Source organism: Bombus impatiens, unplaced genomic scaffold (assembly GCF_000188095.3).
Source record: "Bombus impatiens unplaced genomic scaffold, BIMP_2.2 scf_0197, whole genome shotgun sequence".
NCBI lineage: Eukaryota > Metazoa > Arthropoda > Insecta > Hymenoptera > Apidae > Bombus > Bombus impatiens.
The window spans coordinates 861231-886463 of NT_176616.1; the positions used below are offsets into that span (position 1 = coordinate 861231).

Sequence of the window (25233 nt, forward strand, 5' to 3'; positions counted from 1 at the left end):
TGTCACAATATCATCGAAATTGTCGAGCCGTATTTCATTCGACCGTTTATCAATGAAATTTCTTGTAACTCGTCACGCTCGATACAAAAGGTCGAGGCTGTAATTCTCTGCTCTGGAAACTGTCCAGGTTGCGTATTCGGTACGTGATGCCGGCGGCGCACCTGACGCTGCGCGAGGAGGATGTGGTACGACTAACCTTGGAGTTCCTCCACAGCCGTGACCTTCACATCTCGCAGCTTTCGTTGGAACGAGAAACTGGCGTGATAAATGGTCAGTACAGCGACGACGTCCTGTTCCTTCGTCAGCTGATCCTCGATGGACAATGGGACGACGTGCTCGAGTTCATTCAGCCGTTGGAGGCGCTGCCGGATTTCGATATGAGAAAGTTCACCTACTCGATCCTCAGGCACAAGTACGTGGAGTTGCTTTGTATCAAGTCCGAGGCGAACTTGATCGCCGCCGGGACAAACGGGAGTGTCGACAATGCGGTCGAAGAGGTTGTCAAGGTTTTGAGCGACCTCGAGAAGGTCGCGCCATCGAAAGAAGAGTACAGCAGCTTGTGCCTATTGCTAACGCTACCGCGACTCACGGACCACTTGCAATATAAGGACTGGAATCCTAGCAATGCCAGAGTTCAGTGCTTTCGCGAGGTGCATCCGTTGGTTGAGAAATTTCTGCCTGGCGACAGAAAGAGCACCGACCCTGCTCATCCCGTCACCTCCGCGAAAAACGATCGGCTCATACAGTTGATCATCAAGGGCATTTTGTATGAGTCTTGCGTTAATTATTGTCAGGCTAAAGCTACAGGCTCGAAGGAGAGCGAACAGGTAACATTTGTTTTCATTTTATCTTTAATCCGATTACCTTTTTTATTTGAAATACTAGGACAGATACTTCGAGTAATATTTATATTTGTACTTGAAGTACGTAGATATTATTAGATATATATTAACTTTACTTTCCTTTATAGTTTAAAGATAATTAACGATAATTAAGATATAAATTTGTATTACAGGTGGAAATGAATTTTTCCAGACTGTTAGACGGCTCAGTAGGTTTCAGTGATTCTGACTTAAGTCTGCTTTCTTGGCTACAAAGTATACCGCCGGAAACGTTCGCCGTACCTTTCGCTCAACGAACGTTAAACGTGGATGTGGAACGGCTCGAGAGACCATCTTTGGAGACCTCCTGGACGGAACACATGTTGATCACCCCTATAAAGCCGAAGACCTTCCCGCATAGCGCGATGCCGTTCACCAGGCCAAGATCCGCGGCTGACATGATGTCACGAAGTTTAGTGCCCGCTTTAGAAGCTGGGCTTGGACCAAGGAGTCCCGGGCCTAAAAATACGCCGATACCATCTGCGGCGCTAATGGCTTTGTCTACCGGTGATATAAACCCGATGTCAAGATCATCTTTCGCGAGCTTTCATCTAACCGGTTTTAAGAATAACAAATTAATGAATACCAGCGTGGACAGACTCTTTGAGAACGAGGGTGACGTCTTTCTTAGCTCGAGCTACGCTGAATTTCAGCAACTGCCTTCTATACAAGAAACAACGACCAACAGCCAGCCAAAAGCTCCGCCGAGGACGAGAGGACAATCGAAGAGTCCCGAGGGTAAGCCTACCTATTCTTATTTTTATTTATTAATACAGTAATATGTCATAAATTGTTATTTTTAATACTTTTATATGCGTCTCATTTTAGGTATCAAAGCTGACCCTTCTGCAGCCTCCACGCCAGAGCGTAGAGTTGCAGGCAGAGAATCTCCCGCCCCATCGACGGCCAGAAGTTCGAGAAGAGATTCCTTGGCAGAAAAACCAACCGGAGTCGCGGCTAAGATCACGGAACCTACTGCGATGCCTGTTCGGGCTTCCCTAGGTGGAGAGCATCTCGAGCAGAGTTATAACGGCGACCTGTTTAAAGAGTACCAAAAGCAGAAGCAAAGGCTGCAGGAGAAGTTCCAACAGAGAGAAAGGGAATGGGATGATTTGGTCAGACAGTTGTCGGCTCCGTTACCCTCTCAAGTCGTCGATAATAGACTTCAGGGAGATGGGTAAGTGAAAGTTTTATTGTTAGTCAATATAACTAACTTTCATATCGCCAGTATAATTTCGACATTGATAAATATTCACTGTTTGATTTGATAGTTTTTTTAATGTAAAGAGTCCGATCGGTAAACGATAGGAGAACAGAAAAACAAAAGCGTATTGTTTGTCGCGTATTGTTATTGTTTCGATGCGCTGCTATTCAGTGGCCAGAGTGCTGACGATTATCACCACGAGGCAATCACGGAAAAGTGGTACGATGCTTTGAATTAACATTGGCTCGCTTCCCGGCGAGTTGCTCATGCGACAAAATGCAGACAAATACTGTTGTTTTCCGTGTGGTGTCTCGCAGGTTCTGCAGAGCACAGTCAATCAAACCGAGTAGTTGGCTACATTCTCTAACAGATGGCAGCAAAGGAATGCCTTTGTCGCGCTTATTATGGTACTAAAGCGTGGGCCGAGAATAACTTGTTCGGTCTAGACAGCAACGTGTGGCACGGATCGAAATAGCAATTCTCCACAGGAAACGTTCAAAAGAAACCCGGATTATTTTGTTGATTTGACGATGCCCTTTGACCTTTGCTCTCTTATCGCAGTTCTATTTCTCTGTTCAAATATCGACTTCTAAAAGACAAGAGTTTACAGAGGTACTCAATACCGTATATGAATTTGAAATTTCTGCAGGGGCTATAAAAATATGTATTTGTAAAAGAAGTTTCTTTTACTCTTTTTACCTTCGTGTATTATTTATAGTTCATTGAAAACGTGTTTCTTTTGAACGTTGCCGATCGTAGCAATTCTGTTTTCCCACGAGCTTACACACCGAAAACTTCACCGTAGACAAATCAGTAGCGGCGGGAAGTCATCCCTCGTAAGTGTCATGCACATTCCTTTTCGCGAACGAATAAACGGTCCCGGCTGTATCCTCGTAAATGTCTTGTAACGAGCTAAAATTACCATCGCCATGAGATGTCAAGTGCAATGTATCTTTTCTGCAAAGGCATATCGGTCGCATCCGGTGATAATAACTGAAAACGGCGTTTAAACGCCGATCTCGTGAACTTTCTACGCTACGCTATCAGCTTTAGTTCATCACTTTATCAAGATATTTACATAGAAGCAACATTGCATTATATTTTACCATTCAGAATTATGAACCATTTTTTTTTACCATTTTTTTTACCATTTTTTAAATTCATAGATTTCTAGATATGGATTCACCTTGCCTATTTTGTAACGGGTCAGAACCATATAATATCTGATCTTTTATCATATCTTTTGTCATCGTCTGTACGCGGTTCGATAACGTCAAATGACCTAAATAATTCTCAATGACGTTGTCGTGAAAAAGCCAGTTCGCGGTATCGATGCGTCAAAGAAATGAAAGTGGAATTCAAACACGGTTCATTGGCACCGATCGTTGACATTGTTCCGAGTCCGGATACCGGATGTATGAGAATAAGTACGCGCACGTTGTCACAGGGAAATCGTGACCATACAGCTTCGTCATTGGTTTGGGCCCCATCGAAGGTTCTCGCTTCATGGTTTCGTTCTGCATATTTATGGTCTCATTGTCTCATTCATGTATACCGGTTCCTCATAAAACGCAGATGAATGTGCAAATTTCTGGTATGCGGTGTATCGTCTAGACGTTTCTTTTTCTTTGACGATGTAAATGCGGTCTCTGAATAAAGCTAAGAGTAAATTATTTCGTACAAACATTCAGTATTTCGTAAATTTTACGAATAATTTCACTGCCACGAATATACAGGTGAAATTAATAATTATACATATTTAACTTTTTTATTTTTAGCTACAATTTATTGAAGCGAGATCTAAATGTATATTGTCTCAAAAGTTTCTTTCGTTTTATAAGGAAATAATAGATGCGCAACATTTTTTGTTTTATATCGTTTCGTTGAATTATGTACCCATTACTTTGAATTGCACTCAATTAATTTTATTATTGATCCATTTTATTTTATTGAAACAAAATTGAATTATGTATGATCTACTTCGTTCTGATTCCAATGGAATAAAATAGATCATACATAATTCAATAAAATAATATAAAACAAAAATGTTGTGCATCTATCATGTCCTTATAAAAGGAAAGAAACGTTTCGTTCAACCTAATACGTAGCGAGGAGTAATTCGATGTGCATCAACGTGGAATTCGTTTCAGCAAAATTAATCGTAACTGCAAATGAAGCGAAATAACAGATACCAACAGGGCTTGAAGGGCATCCTCAGTCTGCAAAATGCTAATTACTGTGGATTGCTGGCGAACAAAGTTTAACTGATTTCAGAGGCGACAATATCGTGGTTGCAACGTGACGAGCTTGCGGTAGTCGGTTTCAATTTCTTGTATACGTATGCAAATGGTGTCGTATTATGAGTGCATTCGGTTCTTAAACAATGAAGAATGGATATTACATACATCGAATATTTATTCAAATATCCATTTCAACATTTATTTTATATTATCATCAATTGTTCGGACAACATAACAATTTTTTTTAGATATTACAGGATTTTTAGAGAGATTACGTTTACTTAGTCCTTCTTTCCTTTTGTTTGCTCTTGCTATTGACAATGACAGTTTTTAGATTCAGTATCATAAAGCTGATTCATACCTTCTCTTATCTATAATCTATGATATCATGGAATGATTCGGTTGAAAGGAACCGTAAGATCTTGATATCTGCTTAAAAAACGTTCGAGTGACTCAGTCATTAACAGAATCGATTAACTTATTTCAGTACAAGTGGACTAATTTCGATCGAATAACTCAGGAAGAACAAAAGAATTTAACGAAACGTTTGAAAGGATCAAAGGAGCGATGCAAAAATATTTCGAATCTGTTAATAAAGTTTAAAGAAAAATGTTTTTAAGAAGAGCAATCGAATGCAAAAAAAGAATAACGCTCCTCAGGAGCAGATCCATCTGTTTTTGAGGAGAGCATTTTCTACTATTTGAGAAGAGCATTTGCAGGTCATTCATTACTGTTGAGTCGTGAAAAATAGTGACTCTGGGGTTGTTCTAGGAATCGAATCCGAGTGCCGCCTTGGCGTTTATAGCCGACTACGTTACCCACTACGCTGTCGCCGTCGCCTGCTACTGTTCATATTTCACGATCCTAGTACATATTTGTGCATGGAGAGCTTTCCGATCTCACATTACTGTCAAAACACGAATTTTTCATAGAATTTTCTTTCAGTGAAAGAATTAAAAGCTTAGAAGTTGAAGGAAAGGAGAGTAAAGAATTGAATGCACTTAAAAGTAATTTGCAAGCATCGATTCATACAAAGATCGTAACAATATTTTGTGTAGTAAATTTCTTTGTTTGTGTGGAAGTATGTAATTCATATTTTCATTACAGTAATATTGTATGAGAATTGCATAAATCAAAGTTAGTGACAATATTGTATTTCCTTCGCAAATAAGCGTAAAACTGCACGCGTCAAGCAGTTTAAGCTGAAGTTACTTTTTCATCAGAAATGATTATTCCTGGTATCTTTTTTAATTTTTTATTGAATTTACCACATATTCTTTTATCTTTTCATTGTATTAAAAAAAGGAAACGATAAATGTTTTTCTACGATATATCTTACATAACAGAATTTTGTTGCGCGAATAAATAAGTAAATGAATGATTTCTTTTCCACTTCAATTGTTTTGAACTTGATAATCAAAGAGTTTTAACAAATAAATCAAACTAAGAATGAAAATAAAGGGGCAGGTGAAATCCATTTACATCGAATTACAGCGAGTTGGTATATTTTAATGGTATACTGTTTCTATAGTGTACATTTGTGTAGATACTAACGAGACTTGTTAGCAATCACGTTGACACGTCTGAGACGTAAGTCGTGGAATTAACGGGCCAAAGGAATTTCAAATGTCTGGCACTTCGTTAACCACAAAATACGAACATATTTGAAGTAGTAAAATTTACGTTTTGCGGTCGTTGAAATAAGGAGCGTACGGTAGTCCTTGATCCTTCAACCGGCTCAACAAACGAGGCCGTTCTTAATGATTCACTGCGCTCGATTCTTTCCAGTGAATCCCTTTAAATGGCCACGCGCTGTCACATTTTCGAGTTAGAAGCAATCCCCAGTTAACTCGCGTTCTTCGTAGAAATTACTTTATTATTGTCCATCCTATTACTTCAGGATAAAGCATTCTTCTGCGTGGTAACACACTTACCAACCGCGTATTATCTTTCACGCGTGACAGACACAAATCGTATCCATAATACAGTTTATTAACTTCTCTCAAAGATACAAATTACGCGAGACAAGTTGAGACAGCTACCTCGAATAACTCTGGTGACCAGAGTCGTCGAATGAATCGTGAGGCATTGAGTTTAAGCACGTCGGAAGACAGATTTAGCGTAGAAAGATAGAAATTCGCGAATGTCTCGCACGCACGTTCTCGATTCGTTCGAGCTGTCGAGCGGTCAGCGTGCGATTGTCACGGACGTTGCTTTCTCCGTGAAGATCGTCGACAGTGCCAGTCATTCGTGGATTTTCTTGGCTCGCGACACCGCGTTTTCTCAATTCCTCAGCCAACGAAGCTTTCAACCAGCGTAAGTACGGTAGTCCGCCTACTTGCGCGTGTCGACCGCGAGATGCAGCACGCAATTAGTACGCGTGACCGGCCGAGATTGGCCACAGACGTTGCTTTGTTCGAGACTTGCTCGATTAAAACGAGAGGGAATCGCGAAATGAGCGTCCATCTCGAATCGAATCGCCTCGTTAGCATCGAAGAATAGCAGGTGTTGTAAACGTTCTTACGTGGAAAAGTACATTGGGAGTAGGTTAGTTCGCATTGGTTCAAGGTGAATCGATTGCAGGTGCCGTGACGGGACGATGGTGTCCCATTCTTTCGCAATAGTTTCTGATGCTTCGTTACGAAATTTGCATTTTACAGGGTTAGAGTTTGGTAATGTAGGGTTTGTTTGAAAATTATTGCATATTCATGAGAATATTTGTTTTTTTTTTGCAATAATAATATCATTGTTCAAACGAGCGAATCAGAAGTCGCATTGGCCAACTTCATAAATTAAAAAATAATGTAACCCTGTTTTCTAGTGTTACCCTGGAATTTACTTATTTGCGATGAACAAATTTCTGAAGTAATTTGTTTCCTGAGAATCGAATATTAAGAAATTGTGTATCTGTGTAATGAGAGGCTCAAGTAGAGAATAAAGGCAACAATATAAATGTTATGGGAGCAATAACTCAAGAAAGTAGAATGAATAATTTATACGCGAATACGGCGACGTTTGAAAATTTATAGGAATTCGCACGTTGGTGTACGGCGGAAAGTATAGTTCTGCGTTCAACCTGTTGTGAAATACAGCGCGTGTAACGTGCAGGATACTTCGCCGCACGCTTAGAGTAAAAATGCGTGTAGTTTTACGCGAGAAATAACTGTGCTACGTCTGTTGTCCCTCCTGTTCTTGGGCCACCACATCTGCCAGATGTTTCTTCTCTTGATTCCTCCAAAAAGGGTCATCCACCCTTTTCCATACTACTTTCTCGTTGCAGTGAATTCCAGTGAAAGATATTCGTTAACCTTCGAATTCGTCGAAGAACCAGTCTACATTATTGAGGCAGAAGCGAAACTCCAAACGCTACTGCTTCTAAAAGTCCTGTCGCATCTGAAAAGCGTTAGTTACCTATTTAAAATACATCTTGTATAAGTCTGTGATGTGCATTTTGTCGGCCATCGATGAATCTTATCGCTCTTGATAAAATCTACTGCACACGCCGTCTAGCACTTCTATAGGATTTTAACTGATACGGATATCCAGAAATAAAAAATTACATTTCTGCGTGTATCGTATCACGTACTCTAGAATTCCCCTCTATATCTACTAAAAGCTGCAATATTCTGCCAATATTTCTCAAGTTCTGTCAAGAGCTCCGCATTTAGAATGCTATAATCGAAACATCCATACAGATATCCAATTATCGAAGATTCCATAGCGAGGTAACCGCGAAATTCGCTCGATCAGAAAGCAATCAAATCGATCACAAAGGCCTAACAATTGCTGAAACACGCTTCGTTTAAACCACGCTCTGAATATCCATGCGCAAAGAAAAACCGCGAGACGATTCCTCGAATGCTCGCGGCTGCATCTTTCGATCGGTATGTTTGTTGCGGGCACAGCTGATCGCAGACCGCGTGTGCAAACGTGAACGTGGCGCAGGGCCGCGGGAATCAAAGCAGCCTCTGATAGGTCGCGATACGCTTTGTTATTACGAGCGGAGTCGGTCGACGGGCAGTCGAGTCTAATGCCGCTGGCGGGCGAAATCGTAGCCAACGCTTGGCTCCCTCGATACTTCACGTCGGGCTTCCTCCGCAGCAGCATCGTTCCCCCGGTTCTGTGGCTGCGACGCGGTTATACACATAGATACGTACGGACAAACGGACAGACAAACGGTACGTTGGATCGTCGCGAACTCGACATTCCATTCGGTCCTTGATCACGCTCCCTAAATAAGGTACGAACACTTCGAATTCCGTGGCGCGGTCGAATCGTTACGAACCGATCGTTTCTGTCTACGTGGTCTATGAGACATCCGATCGTTCGAGTTTGTCCAGGTGTGTAGTGGTGATCGCTTTGCAATTAGACTACGAGGATAAAGGGATTGGTCGTGACGAAGTTTGATTTTGTTCCTCGTGACACGAGGTAGAATCGAACTGAGATATGAAAGTGTGAGTTTTTGATCGACGAAGTTTACTGGATTGGTGAAGAAACGATGATTTATCACAAACCGACGATACCACGATTTCGGATTGCCGAACGTATCAGCTTGGCTCCGAGCAATCGACCGATTTACACGAAACAGAACAACCACAGTAGCACGTGCAGCTTGAGGAGCGCCGGTTCCACGCCACCATGTGTCAATCGGTACATGATAAGATATTTTTTTGCAACCTCTGGTGTAGATTCTTATTTCGCGGTTCATATTTTATATCGTCAAAGAAAAAGAATATTTTTATAAATGTATGTTTGACCAACTCGTGGTTGTAGTTTCTGAAGGATTTTAGCATCTGAATGAGTAGCTTCTCTTTAGATCGTTTCACTGAGTTGAGTGTCGTTCATTTAGAATGCGACGCTGAATTATGAACAGCTTCCGCTTCCAGTTCCCATCAGCCAGCCCGCATAGTACGCGTGTTGATTCTCGGACCTGTCACTGTGTATGAAAACGAAACGACGAAATGCAACGTAATAAAGTCGTAGGCTTAGAAGTATTGAGAAACTCACTCGCGTTACTTTAACGCTGACGTGGAAAAGTGTTTGTAAATATTGCAAGAAACGAACTTGTACCATAAGAACGAAACGTCTATCGTTCTGTAAACATACGTTTGGAATTGTTTTGGTTGTGCAAGGTATTTAAAAGATTAGGAGAAAGATTAGTATAATAATAATTTTGATTCTACAATATTTTGTGTATCTTATCAATTATTTTAAATCGCATTCTTTGTCCATTGGGGACAGAGTTTGTATTCATATTCGACTTGTAAAGGATGCGGGATGCTTTGTTTCCATAAGTCACGTCTTGCCTGAATAATGAACAGTGCCTCGGATAACCTTTCTAACCCCAACCTAACTCCGTTGATGATATTCCAAAGAAAATCTTGATTGCCGATCAGTCTCTAAACATTTACCAACACGAGAACAACAGTATCCTTCAGTGTCAGATAGTCACTTTAAACGAAATGGAAATTTCGCTTTTGTCGAACGGTATAATTTATCAATTCACTGGTTACGGATGGTTTTTACGAAATTGAAGAGCAATCGCGTATAATATGCGACGATTTTATAGAAAATCACGGTCACGACAAAGCCTGATCGTATACTTTCTTTTGCGATTACAGTATAAAGCAACCTTTGGGGAGTAAAGGACCTTCACCTGTTCACACTAGCACGCCTGCTCGATCTGGTATCCAGTCACCAAAGCCTACGATTAATGGATCTGAGACTGTAGTGTAAGTGTCGTGCTACTTTCCATTACTTAATTATCTATACGAAAGAAGTTATAATCGTAGATTTGCATTTAATTGTAGTAGAATTGAAATTTCTGAAAAAGACATTCACATTTTTACGTAACGTCTAAACTATAAGTATTTATATAAATTCCTATTATTGTGAAGATAATCTAAAAAGTGGAAATTGAATAAGAAAGTTATTTTAGCGTAACGAGTACTACACTAAAACTAGACTTTAGATATTTTATATATTTTCGCGTGTATTCTACGCATACGCAATGGCGTAACGTAGGAAGTTCAGCAATTTTCAAATACCAGATTCGAAAGGAAACGATTTGTCATGATATTTCATTGAAAATGGTCCTCGCAGGAGACAGAACTCGGCGCTAGGCAATGCTTACGATGTTAGAGCACAGGAGAGTCATTACGATGCCGTCAAGCCGATGAAGGTAAGTCGATAAACTCATTTACGATTATTGCACCGAATATACAAGATTCACGAGAAATAACTCGTCGCTATTTTAAACCACGTTGATGCTTTCATGGACCACCGATACAATTAATTTACGATTGCTGCGCAAGCAGTGGCGCGAAATCGTCGTTACGACGCTCGATGTAATTTAATAACAAGCTGACGAAAACAACGTTTAACAGTTGATTTATTTTGAATCAGGTAACTTAGACGTTTATCGCTTCGAGTTGTTAATCGTTTTTTATACTTTCGATACTCGCTTTTTCATTGAATTGCAAACGCATTGCTGATAATAACGCTTGTGGGAGCTCGATGAAATTTGTTATTAATACGAAAAATTGCAAACGAGCGTATCGTGACGATTCGAACCGTTCAACGGCCTTTTCACGCCAATTTGAAATTTCGACCAGTCACTCGTAATTAGCGTTTCTTAAGAAACGATTTCATAAAATAGAAAATACATTTGTGGCCTTGTAACGGATGTTCTTGTGTACGTTTATTACATCAAAAACTTACAATCTGATAATCGGGAAAAAGGATCGATTTAACGTCCAACTTTCTATCTGTCTCTCCTTGTTGCCGTAAGCGCCCGCATAAACCCGTGACTCGTTTATGGTTCGACTCGTAACGCACCAGAGAAACTGGCTTAACAGCAATTTCCACGAATAGTTGCAAACGTTACGTCTAAATTATCTATATCTACTTCTTTTCAAATTAAGAACAGGTAATTTCAAAATATTCCAACCGTTAATAATTAAATTTCATAAAAATGCTCCGTTTTAAGATACCATTTTATCAGCCTGTTAACGATTTGTATTGATTTAAGGTCAATTTAATATAATTCAATCAGCGATCAAATTACACCGGTGAAAGTGTCAGAGTTTGGAAAATTACAGTGCCGAGCATTCGGAGAAACTTCGTTCTCGGTGTTCCAGGCCCAGATCGGCTCTAATTCCCGTAATCATCGATTGGTTAATCGAGGAATTGCCAATTAGACGTTTTAATCGGCGCAATTAGCCGTTCGATCGCATAACCTCCCCCTTCCCCTGTCCCCCGTCAACTATGTCGAAATTCTTTTCCGCAAAGTTCGCCAGTGACGTAACCGAGGCAAGTCGCTGCGCATTTCGAATATCTTCCACGATTATTTGTAACACGTTTCCGTTGTTGAAGATCCGTAGAGATAATACGTCGTTGACGTCATTTTGTCAGTTTACATTTGAATGTTCCTTCGCATCACCATCAACGCAAAAACCACGAATAGAGAAGAATTGACAAAATTGTAGGGCAATTATCATGTCCATGAACCATGCGTTGAAGAGTATTTGTCGAAATAAAATGGCATGTAATCATCGTAATAATTATTCGGTGCTTGAATCTTTTCATGCGCCACGTTACATCATCGTTTAGTCAGCAAGAACTCGCTTCCATGACGGATTAATCGCAAAAATTTATACCTTTATTATTCGAATGTTGTGATATTCGAATTAACCTTTACGTAATTCTAGTTAAATAATTGGAAGCACAATTTCTTTGCTGTTCCATTCTCAAATTTTCTACATCGATCAATCGATTAATCATCTCCTATTTGGAATTAAACTCACGATATCAATAATATTCGATTATACAACACAGAATATCTCGTAGAACTGCGAAAACGCTTGATTCGAGTGATTCGCCAGGTGTCCATTCAGAACTATGCATAGATTCCGATTCGACGTCGTGTCCCCGTACGTGATCACCTCGATCGCCAACAACAGCTGCTGGCGATGTAGTCTACCTTTGATGGTCGTAATGGGTCACGGCCTGTTTTGTCTGTTTCCAGTATCGCGGACGAACCGGTTCATCGATCCATATTGGATTTACTTTTCAGTACAGAAGTCTTACGACATCGATAAACGTGCGTGTCGCGCATACTTTGAGGAAAATAAATTACGTCGCGTGGGAGAGAAGACATAGTTAAAGTCATAGTTTAGTTTATCAAAACGTTTGCAACTGTTAAACTATTCTATTTCTTAATTATCCATTGAAGAAACACAGTTATACAAAAAAATAAAAAGTACTCTTTTAAATGAAAAAATTCAAAGTATAGTGAAAAAAAATCGATCAAATTCTTTAGAAACATGAATTTTCTGTGGAACGTACTTTGATTTTTAATTAATTGCAAGACAAGGTCCAAGCGCCCACACTCGAAATTCTATTGCTCATTCCTGAGCGTCGCTGGATTATGTTACGCGATGACGCAGTTACAGGATGCAAATCGACATGCAGTCGCGCACTGATGCGTCTTTTCCTCGCACAATTAGAAGACGCGTCGTAACACGGATAAAAATGGCTATTCCGCGTAGGTGATCACTGTTTTCCGAGATTTTTGCCGAGCTGCAAACTTGGCGATCGCTCTGTGACAAACTCTAATTTCAATATTTACGACTATCATATGTCGCAGTAAATAGTAAAAGGAAAATATGTGTGTGGAAAGAAGTCATATTAATCAGACATATCACAGTTGTCTGTGATTTAATGTTTATTCAATTTAACGTTTACAGAATTTAACAAGCTAATCATGAGGGTATAGCTCCGTGAAAAAATTCGTCGCTATTCAAGCGCAGAAAGTTTTCGAAAATAGACGTGTGGCCATTTTCGAGAAAAACAGAGTATTATGTTTGTTAATAAATCGCAACAATTGTCACATGTTCCGCTGGAAACTGGACACCTGCCAACATATCACTTTTCCGAAACGGTATACCTTTTCCTACTTGAATTAAAAGCGTGATACACCTTCGACCGTCAAGGTGAACTGGAATCGACAGCCATGTGGGTGTGGAAGAGACGCCTAGTAACTTAATAATGGCACGTGCTCGTTAGTATTCATGATTAATGTATAACGGCAGTGTTGACAGTCGTTTGGTTTAGAATTGACGAAGATTTGATGTTCCAATTTTTAAATATTTGGAAACGACACCGAAGTCGTGGTATTACAGAATTGAAAATTGGTACCATGAAACTTCCTTGTTATTTTAACAATTTATGTAATTATTTTTATGGAAATTTGAAGATTTCCATAAGTATCTATCTCGTAGCTGAATTAAAATTTTTTGTACGTAGAACGTAACAGACCGATGTATAATTCATGGGATGTTCGTTTATATTGATCGGTGTCTTATATCATTTGCTCTGGATGTCGAGCATACAGTGCATACAGAGTGCATACAGAATGTGAAATAGAATCGCAGCTCCATCTCGTTACATGCATGAGAGCTTGTTTCTGCAAATATCACTACTCTATTAACGCTTTTCGTTGGTGATGCAGGGATTAATTAAGAATATCAGCGCGTCAGATCATGAATGAATTTACCGACGCAGTAGATCCCCCGTTGACAATTTACATAATTGGGGAACGGATTAATTATTTATAGAGTATTAATGTCGTCTAATTTAATAAATACACCAAAATATACGCAATAACAATTATAATTAAATGATAATAACACAATGTGATATTATCAACTGAATTTGTCATTCATTAAATCTCTTCAACATTGTAAACATCGTTCACCTTTAAGCATTGGAATACTTTCGTAACCTGGCTATGAAACATATTCAAAAGAAATGTTGTGTAACTATGTACTGTATGAACGATCGGATTATCTTCTAACGTTAGTAGAATAACGATGACATATATCTTTTATTATATCTCTAACACTACCTTGATTATTTGAATTCAATATCTGTATATCATATATAAAATGTTTTAAAGTTTCAAAGAGCCATTGTTAGTTTTGTAAGTCATTGTTACTTTGCTTTAGATTTCAAGCATTTTCTTGAAACATTAAAGTGTAGCGCTATATTCGACACAGTCGATTGTGACTCACAGACGTTCCTAGTAATGACCAATAAACATCTTTTTTCCCTTTCGTTTATCTGCCGAAGGCAAAGCCTTCTTTAGCTCGAATACCAACCACGAGGCAGAAAAAAAGAAACATCTGAATGAGTTCACCGGTGTACCAAGAATACTGGTCGATTTTAAACACTCGTAAATTCGAGTTTTGTAGTAGACATCTCGAGAATTCGATGGAATTCTGTTGGAATCGGAAAACATTCTTGAACGTTCAGTTTATGTTACGATCGAATATGTTTTGGATAAAAACCAAGAAGCTGTTAAACGCAATAAAATCGATAATTTGATGAATGAACTTAGAATTGGATGAATTTGATACAAAGATACTGTTCTGAATGACAAAATAAAAAATAATAGTTTCTATGTGGAGATAATACGATCGTCAGGTGATTCATGAGATTGCAAAGATGTTGCGAATAACGAAACAGTAAGACACTATTTATAAAATAGTTCATGCTCATTTTGTTTCCTTTGAAGAAATCAAGGCAAATACGCAACACGTTACAATAATAATATACAAAACTGTATTTTATAGGAAGCTCGAAGATAACAATATTTATAAATGGTAGAATCTAACCAATAAAATAGTTGATTCAGATATGTCCAAATATTTCTGTGATATTTTTTAAAATAATGTTACTTTTCTTTTACTTAAACTGAATTGCATAGTACTCAAAAAATGACTATCCATCATACAGGATACTAAACAATATAAACAATGTAATAAAACTTACAAAATATAAGATTATCTGACAAACATCCTTTGGAATAAATAATAGATCCGTTAGAGTTAAACTTTAAACCATTCGAAATATCTGTTCATGTCAACAAAAAGCACAATGGATAAATGAAAAACGAAACACGCGTCTCCAATCGGCTGAAACGTCGAGTACCAGTGGGGACGTAGCACAGCCAGTGTCGATGACAGCGTAAAGCTTTGAACGCGGTAGACAAGCCATGAAGAGAAGAAAGTAAAGCTCGCAATGGCAAAGTTAAGAGTTGGCCCTCGGCCCGATTACAACGACCGTCAGGGACGTGTCGGTGTTCTCCCGCAGTTTTGCGCGACAAACCCATAAGGTTTGACCTAATATGGAGACTTGGACTTTACGAATGCCACCGGTCGGGTGGGGATCCGTATGGAGAGCTCCTGTGAGGCCTTCGGGTCTCTCTCCTCACGGAGTTCCCCAGTACCTCACCGGACGTGTGTTACGCCGCACACGCGTTTCCATGTAACTACGATTACGTTTCCGTCCTGTAAATTGTCCGTGGAACGTTCAACGGGAAACATTACCGTTCTTCGCAAGGTTGTCAGTGAGTTGTGTGCCATTTTTCATGACTCGAGAGAGAGAAAATAATCTAAATTGGAATCTATACTGCTCGAAGTCGATTTTTCGATCAAATTTTTCTATCAACGAGAGATACAAAACAGAAGATAAGATATCTTGGAACGTACTCGATCGTTGTTATTAGATTGTTTATTTATCGTTTAGTCTTCAGACTCGATCTTTCGCGTAGAGCACACGCGTCAAAGACTGGTAAGAACCGGGAAACAAGTGACAGGAAGGTTGCATTCGATAGAAAGCAGTAGCTATGCGGTGCATCGACGAAGTTCAGTATACTTGCAGCGTCCGGAGGAACTAGCTGTTGCGTCGACAAGTCAAGGAAGCGATTTCGGTAAAGCAAACATCAGACGTGTTATTGAACCGATTGGTCCGTTGTCAACATGTCTACTGCGGCGCATCAGCAAGCAGCGATACGACGTTTGGAGGCTCTCTTCAGAAACGTGAAGCTGGAACAACAGCAGTATAATCCCGAGATAGTGAAGGTGGAAATCGACACGAGCTGTTGTGACATCCACGGCAAGCATGCGAAGGAGAATTGCTGGAATCGTAGAGGATCCATTGGGGCTGCGTATCAGTTCAGGAGAGATTCGCTCGGTCGTCGTGACGGTTATCCAGGAACATCTCCGAGTAGAAGAGGTTCTCTACCACCGAAGAAGGAGATTCATCCTTCGAGCTTTCCCAATACATTGAGGAAAAATCATCTGGGCTCGTCGATGAGTGCCATCAATCACACGAAGAAAGATCCTCACATGTCTACCTTGGCTAATTCGGCGCTAAGACGCGATCCTATAGGTCGATCAATGGGTTGCTTGAAGAAAGACACCATGTCAAGCTACAATTCTCCACTGAGACGGGATTATGTGGCAAAATCGATGACGAGTCTTCAGAGACCAATCTCGCGACGAGACACCAGCAATTTGGCCAGCCTTTTCGCGACTTCTCCGATATCGCAGAATTCTCTGAAATCTAACTTGAGTTCGTCGAACAGCGATCTAAAGGCGAGAAGCACGTCGAACCTGAAGAGCTGCTTGGCCGGATCTAGTGGAAATTTAAGAAGCAACTTAAACGTGACGCTCAGTACTGATCTTTCGATGGGTTCCAACGGAAACTTGAAAAAAGACGGCAAATTCATAGCGCCGCTTTCTAGTCGAAGGGGCTCTTACGACAGGAGAAGACTCTCCACAGATTCTTTGGATAATACGAAGAGAAACTCGTGGGATCCGGGTCGCAGGGGCTCTTCCGGATCATCCGGAGGATGGGACGATCCGATTTGGGAGGAAGGAACCTTCGATTGCGTCGATCAGGTAAAATATTCCAACTTGTTAATACGGAACTCCAAAATGAATTGTCTTTTACGAACGATTATGAAGAAAAACCTGGCTTAGAACTAACTGATTGAAAGAAGGAAGCATAGAAAGTTTGTTCTGGAATTGTCTTCTCAAGCCATTGTGACTGTCAAAATTCCGTCAGATATTAACAACGGATCAGAAAGCCGAATGACGTCGTCTCATTGTCTCTGGCGTTTTCCCGCGAGGGACAAGAGAAACCATCTCGAAGCGTGGTGAAACGTGCGGGGCTTGATTGTCGTTGCACGCGCGGACAGAATTTATCGTCCCGTGTTAGAAGGTGCACTCGGCCGGCCGTGAGAATGCCATTCTCGAGTCCAAGCATTCGCAATTCGATTGCAAGTTTATCGCAACGAAAATTTCTGCCGAAGGATACGCTAACGTTGTGGACAGGTTTCCCGATGAAATTTCAAACTTTGCTAAGAAACGTCGATAGAGACGGCGTAATACTTTACAAAACTTTCATCTGTCGTTAGAAAACGTCTGCTGAATTTCGCGAAAGCGTTGATTTACGACCGTGTGTCAATCGTGCAACGGCTTTAATGTTTCACGACATTAAGGTGCTTTCCATGTGGCGCCGTCACATGCAAAGTGTTCGCCGCGTACTTACGTCATCGACATGCCTTCCACGGTATGGACACGCTGTTAGTCATCGACTGATTATGAAAGCGTCCACCGCATCGAGAATATCTATGCGTCTCGTTCTTGATAAAATCCGTAGCACTTAGGCTGATCAAAGATAGGCTAAGAATTGTGACAATTCTTTTGATTTGATTTTGATCTTTTACATTTGCTACAAATCAAATAACATCGACTGTTTATGAAAGCTTGAATATTATCGAGAATATGTATGCCTTCCAATGCATAATTCGCAACACGTAGGTTGATTAAAAATAGATGAAAGGGCATGACAATGCTTCGATTCGATTTTGACACGCAGTTTTTCAAACTTCAGGGATTTTGGCGTTGCTTGTATTATAATACTTTCGAAGTAATAAATTTTGCTGCTTTATTTCCAAGGAAAGACATCACGGTTATTTACAGGCTATGACTATTAGCAAATATTTGTATTCCTCTTTCGTATGAACAACTCTTGGATGCATTTCACCTGTTGAATACACATACACGCGCACACATACCGCCTAGATTCGCAGCTACGTAATTCCTATTCCTCCTTCGCATCGGTGCGGTGGAATCGTCATTCCAGCATACACCATTGCTTTCGTTTTCCGTAACTCTCGAGCACAAACGCTGAGAATATGTAACTCGCTTATTTAAGAAGCGAGTTCAAATCATTGTTATTCACCGCGCCTCTATCTGATACACAAGCATTCCTTGCATACGTAATACATAATACATCAAGCGTAATTACCATTCTACTACATCGTCCATTAAAAGAAACAAATCATTCAATTTCTGTACCTAACAAGTAGAATTGTAGACACAGGTCGCGATAGCTCACCCGTTAGAACATTTACAAAAATCATTCATTTCTCAATTTGTAAATCATGAAAAGTAAATCTCATGTAAATCTCAGAAGCCAAAATCTCAACCCCACTCTTTGCAAGTTTCACAACCTTATTGTTCAATTTTCTGAAACCAAAGCCCATTTGTTGCAAAAAGATAACATAGATAGTAACAGATTTGCAGATAAATTAAACAATACAATGCTTTTAACAATATCACTTTGCTTCTCGATTTTAAAGTTTTAAGTGACTCGGACGAAACAACAATTTTCGTGATTTTCATTGAATCTTCCTGAATTGGCATTGGTCTTGATGGTGAAACGCGATGCTGTGGCGCATTTCCTGAAACAAGATTGGCGCAGGTAAGGCCTACGCGTCGTTTGGCCATGAGCAGCCCACACTCACCTGCACGGCGCTTGTACCTCGCGTTTTTTCCTCGCGTTCTTAGCTTTTTGTCTCGTTTCCACCTCGCGTTCGTCTTGTATGTAAACAGCGATCACGCGTGGCGACCCACGCCGCGGTTCCTCGATATGGCCACACCGCCAGGACGATTTAAAAGTAGCGTTCGCGTCATTAATGTCGACCCGATCCCATCCATCCACCGATCGTTTCGTATTTTAATGTTCCCCATCGTTCGTCTTATTTGGCGCGTTGTGTCGCCGTGATACTCGACTGTTTCGCAAAATCTGGAAAAATCGCGTCATTATATGGATAATAAACCTAATGATTTGATTAATTATTTATTCATGGTCATTTGCGTTAAGCGCTATATTTATTGAGATGTTTGTTTTTTAAAGTTCGCTGACAGGTTAGATTTGTTGGTAGATGTTGGGTGTTAGTGGTGTTGAAATGGATTAATAATGAGAATTTCTTGCTTCTCGATGTTTAATCTGGTAGAATGGATTTGTTGATAGGTCTGCTTCGTTTTTTGAATGGTTATTAATAGTCATTCGGATAGAATTTTACCTACACTAATTATTTTGTTTTACTTATTTTTAGTAGGCTGATATTAATGGGTGTAATTTTATGTTCCCCGTTTCCTGGCTTTTTTGTGCTCCATGGTCTGGCAAGATGGATTTATTAATAGACGCTGGATACTGAAGTTTTAAGTTCTTCGTTGATTCGTTGGAGCGTTTATTAGTGCATAGTCGTTTGAGTGGAATATTATGCCCATTGTTTGTTTTCCAATGTTCACAATTTCTGGTCTGGTAGAATAAATTTGCTGATGGTGTTTTACGTTAGAATTCTCATTTGTATATTGATGCTAATAAGGAAATGCAAATATCGTATCGCTTATTATAACATAAGATTTCATACTGTAAGATGTCAGATAAATAGCCATATAGATTGAAACGTAGTTTTATAACTCGTTGCATGCTCGAAACAAAAATCGAAGCAGACATGTTGAATTAATAGCACACGCAGTTTTTAACGTAATATTTGTTTTCTATTTGAAGGAACTTCTTTTATGTAATCCGAGCGTGATTCGCGATCGAAAAGAAAGTTTTTTTTACGTAACTCGTAGCGTGTGCATCAAAAATTGAAAGGATACTTGGAGAGTCGGAAAGGGGAACTGGGAGATGTTAGTATCGAGAAAGTAGCGACCGATCGAATGTAAATTCTGCTTTAATTAGCACCGAATTCGGTTGTTCGTATCCAATTAGAAGTACCATCGAACCATGATGACGGAACAAATTACTCGATTCTAAGATGCTTCCTAACACCTTAATGACACGAGATATGTTAGCAAGACGATGGTTTTTGCTCGTTTACGGGATAAAAATCTGTGCGAGCGCGGACAACGCGAAACGTCCTTTCCGCGTTTTGCGTGTGAACAGCATTCTGCTAAAGAGAAAATATTAAATTTATATTAAAGCCTTTAGACAATTATTTTAACTTATATACGATATTTAATTGCGTTAGAATAATTGTATAATAACACCCTAACAGTTTTCTTCGTAAATAATACCGTTATTATCCCTCAATTTCTATCGTGTTTCATTAAGATCAGTGGCTGTTAATTACGTCAAAACCAAAAAATAACATCCTTCCTGTTAACTCCCATAATCTTCTCCTCCATAATTAAAATCTCGTTAAATATTCCACGCAGGTGAATTTTATGTAAACTTCGCACACCGTTCAAACCGAGCCAAACCGAAGGAAAAGAGAAATTAACGTGCCGCTGGTTCCTTTCAATCTCGGTCGTCGACCCGATACCGGGAACATCGGCAGCACCGATTTCCAAAGGCTCTCGAAAATACGCGTAATGGGGATGAATCGACAAGTTGCACGCGTCATTTTCCGGCATTATACCGGACGGTCCGCGTAATAGGTCTAATTCCTGAAATCGCGGCGCTGGCAATTTCCGTTTGGAATGGCACGTGACGTTGCCCGGTCGCCACGGCTTACTTCCTCGATACGATGCACGTGCATCGGCCGCGATGCGCTTTCAACTGCACGCGTGTCGCGTTCTTGCGCCGCGAATACACGCATTTCGCGTTCGTGCCGTGCTGCACGGAACCGCTTTGTCTCACGGTACGACGTCCGAGATGATTGGCCGAAACAGACCGGTACCGTTAACAAAAATTGACGTCTTATTGACGTACGAACGCACACAACTGCGTCCGCTCGCGAAACGATTTGTCTCGCGGTGCACTAGTTGGTGTACGTTGATGGATTGACCAAAGATAGGAATATTTTCTGCATTTGTAGTAGAATTGGTTTTATTATCGAAGAATATAAATTTTATTCTATCAAGTTGCTTTATTGTTTCATTCCATTGAATGCTAGCGAAATTTGATTTAGGTTTATAACGTAACAAAGCATTAAATTTACTTTAACTATGATGTGTATGTAGTACCTATTTCACAAAACTGAAGCTAAAATATCGATTATGGGTTCTGCTACCATTACAGATAACATTAGATTCATTTGCATATAATTCCAAATTTGAATGCATGTAATTCCTGCTCTGTTATTAGAGACTTAAATCTGACAAATTTGATAGAATTAGGAAACTGGATGACAGTGGATGTTAAGATTTCTAGGACCTTTTGAAAGCTTAGGGTAACTAAGAACTTAGATCATTCTAAAGGTCCATTGAAAGTCTAGAAAATCTTGAAACACCTGAAACCTATTAAGATCCTCGATATTCGCAGAACTGATACTGTTGAAGCTCATGCAACCTGCTGAGATCTTAGAGGTCCCGAGGAGGTTTTGTGTGTAACGAGACCAAAGGAATCATTAATACCTTAAAGATGTGCTTTGATAGTCTACTGCTTTTGACAGTGTCTTTGTAGAATCTAGAATTACTAGTATCGAATTGCGATTGCTTTAGGCTAGTTTCTGTTTACTTGAAATCATCCATGTGTCAATGATATAATGTGTCTATAATTGTCAATATCGTACTCATACGATTCGAAATCATCCGCATTATGTTTAAACAAATCAGATATTATTTCCCTTGAGATATATTCATCGCCTTTGAGAATACATTATGATTCTATATCTATCCGTATCAACTAACGCAAATACACCTAAAGTTCTTTATATCGTGTCTCTTTGTATCGTGACAAGAATATTCTTCGTTGCATTGCATAAAAGTTTTAAGCAAGACTATTCTCCCACGGTTATTACATTTTGATAATGAGATAGCTGCATGCCAGGAGACAAAAAATCGCGAGATTTTCAACTAAATGATTAAATTGAAATGTACCGAGCGTAAATACACCGAATAGGGTCAAGTTCGAAGTGGCACCGTGCAAAGAAATCGGTGATTCACGCGGCAAATCTAGAAACCAGGGCTAGCGAACCTTGACATTTCTCCGGCAAGAATTTTTCTCTACTTTTATCATTAGCAAGCTAATTAAGCTTGCCGACTTATTGCGGATTACGGAATCCTTAACATTGGAAGAAATTTTTTAGGTTAACCGAGATTCCAGCTGTAATTTTCAAGTATAATTTTGCATACTGGTCTTCGATTATATCCTTTCTAGCGCTACACATCTCTATGCAATACGTGTCCGTGAAATATACTACATAATTATCACGGTCAGTGTATTGAATTTTTATAAGTTCGCTAAAAGTATCATGCAAAATGTACGATACCAGACGTAGCTGTTTAGAATTCTGAATATCGTGTCATAAATTACACGAGAAGCTCGTTAGCGGAAAATAAATAAGCACGCTATAGAAGCAAATATCGATGAAACGATGTCAGTTAGTATAATCAAAGCGTCATATAGACGCGATAGAGTCATTACGCCAAGAGGAACATGTCTATTAATCACCAAGTATGTATATCGATATATTTAAAATACGGATTTTTTCATTGCACAAATTAAGAGAAATGAATTTGATTAGTGACACCGTCATGCTTTGTCAATTAGGTGAAAGTCTCGTGTTCGAAGTTCTACGTGTTTATACTTCGGTGAAATCGCATCTTCCTCCACTGTGATTCTTTGATCGCTTTTTCCATTTTCATCTGCTACAGTTCGATTTATTGTTTAAGGTAATTATTCTTCTTATTTAAATTCTTATTATCGATGATAACTTGCTCCGTGGCAATTGTCGATTAAATCATACAGAATCTCTGGTCAATTGGAAAGATGAAAGGTCGTGGAATTTGTGTATTTAATGGACCAACGCAAAAATAAAGTTCACCGTTGCAATGTTTTTAACGATGGTAGAGAATGATAAGAAATATTACGCCATAATCGGTTAATTGGTATACGCCATAATTGGACTTTTAAGTTTTCCATTTCCGATCTTTTAGGTACCCACGGTCTAATCATAAATATTTTGTATATATTGAAATATTATTTTGTATTCAGTACATTATTCATCCATAAATTTTTCACAAATGTATAAACATTCGCATAGTGGTTACAATACATCGTAAAATACGTTAATCAAAAAGAAAAGATGTGGAACGTTAAGTCGAAAGGATGTTCTTTAATTAGACACGTAAAAGTTATGATTATTTCTCACATTTCAGGGAAACTAAGAAACGAGTTCGTAAGACTTGCACTGATAATTGTGGTGAATCTTTTTAAGGTGTAAAATACATTTGTATAGAAATTGATTTAATGAAATAGTGTAGCACTTTGTTTAAAATCGTGCGAAGCGTGTAATTAGAAATACATATGAAGATTATAAACGTTTTCTAAAGTTATTAACAATTATTTATGCACTTATTGTATAAAATCACCACGTGAAATTTGCACAGAATAAATTGCACTGAAAATCCTAACCCACCAACATATAATATTAAACCATGTTTCTTCATGCTAATGAAAACGCATCTATTTTAATGGTCATGTAATTACGTATCGGATAAGAAACACATTTTAGTTGTGATCACGTTTGCAAAAATTTGTTATCTCATTACATATTTCATTTCGTCACATACTAGTCAGTGGATTTCCATTTATAATAAATCGCGTGGGTATTGCTCCGCAACATGTTTATGAAGATAGTTGGCAACAGCCATTGATTTCTTTGCGGTTTTTCAGTGTTTACCGTTCCATCTGCCAACTCGTAATTTGGTTTGTAACGAGATATCTTTGTGTTGATAAATAATTTATCTTTATTGAACAGATAAATTGCTTTATATTCTCACAGCATAAATTGCAGGATTTTCTCTAATTGTAAATGTAATATGTTCACGATATATCAATGTTTATTATGATACTCCTGTATCTTGTGTTGGTTCAAAAGACTTTCTTCATCTAGGTGAATAAAATATAAATCTCTATTCGTTACTTCATCACATTACAATCATCAGTTCATAAGTAACTTTAATGTACATAAATCCATATCTTTGATCGATTTCGCTCGAATGTAAATCTGTATAATATTGATAAGATAGGAAGTTTCTAGTTCCTTATTATAAAATTCGATCATATTTGACAGTTTAAGTTGATTTATTGAATAGACAAACTGCAGTAATTATTGAATGACAGTCGAGTAGGATTATATAATCCTATAAACCTAACCCATTAGTCGATAGAAAGTGTAATTAGTAATTAGTATCATGCCTCTCTCAAATGTGAAAAATATTCGCGAAGGTAATCAAATAATTATATACGTAGAAAATTAAAAGATCAGAGACCTAAAAATAAATTCTGTCTCAGAAGTGATGAACAGAATTTACTATACTTATTTCTTACTAGTTTGTTTTTTAAGTGCATAGCTCTATTGGTCTTAATAAATTAATAATATTGCTTTTAATAAAATAATATTAGATCAACGTCTAAAATATAAAATCAAACTTTTGGTGCTTTTTAAGGTCGGTATTTCAGTTTTTCGATCACAGAGTCCTGCATGATTTACATATCTTCTTATTTAATCATGCATCAATGAATACTGTTTTACCGACTACAAGTAAGATCGCTTAAAACTCACTCTGTATTACCTGTTAAGCAGCAGTTCCGCGACTTTCAATTTCACCAGGGATCGTTTTGCGCCTTTTGTGACTGACAAATTCCCGTTCGAACACCGGTCGTTCTAATTATTATACAACGAAAGTAAACGTTCGACTACGCGTGAGAAGTGGAAAAAAAATATTATTTAAGACTTGGATTGTGAAAGAAATCTAGGGCAGGATCGTTGCACCAACGGATACAAGTCCGACCAGGCGGATCTAATGGTCAT

General features: G+C 38.9%; 1 protein-coding gene and 1 long non-coding RNA gene across 6 annotated transcripts in view; one reads left to right on the forward strand and one right to left on the reverse strand.

Annotated features, from left to right (window-relative positions):
* LOC100743545 (WD repeat-containing protein 47) overlaps positions 1-25233 on the forward strand; it is a 79032-nt gene that overhangs the window by 24746 nt on the left and 29053 nt on the right. For all 5 annotated transcript variants that reach the window (XM_024366083.2, XM_033319620.1, XM_033319621.1 and 2 more), the window contains exons 2-6: positions 128-827; positions 1016-1619; positions 1710-2058; positions 9947-10057; positions 10428-10506. In XM_024366083.2, coding sequence (XP_024221851.1) covers positions 147-827; positions 1016-1619; positions 1710-2058; positions 9947-10057; positions 10428-10506 — 1824 coding nt within the window. In that variant the 5' untranslated portion in view covers positions 128-146. The remainder of the gene's footprint in view (positions 1-127; positions 828-1015; positions 1620-1709; positions 2059-9946; positions 10058-10427; positions 10507-25233) is intronic.
* On the reverse strand, positions 18765-20387 carry LOC112212470. The gene is made up of 3 exons (XR_004461293.1): positions 19546-20387; positions 18985-19265; positions 18765-18921 (listed from the first exon to the last, which is right to left on the reverse strand). It is a non-coding gene; the product is annotated as an uncharacterized LOC112212470 (long non-coding RNA).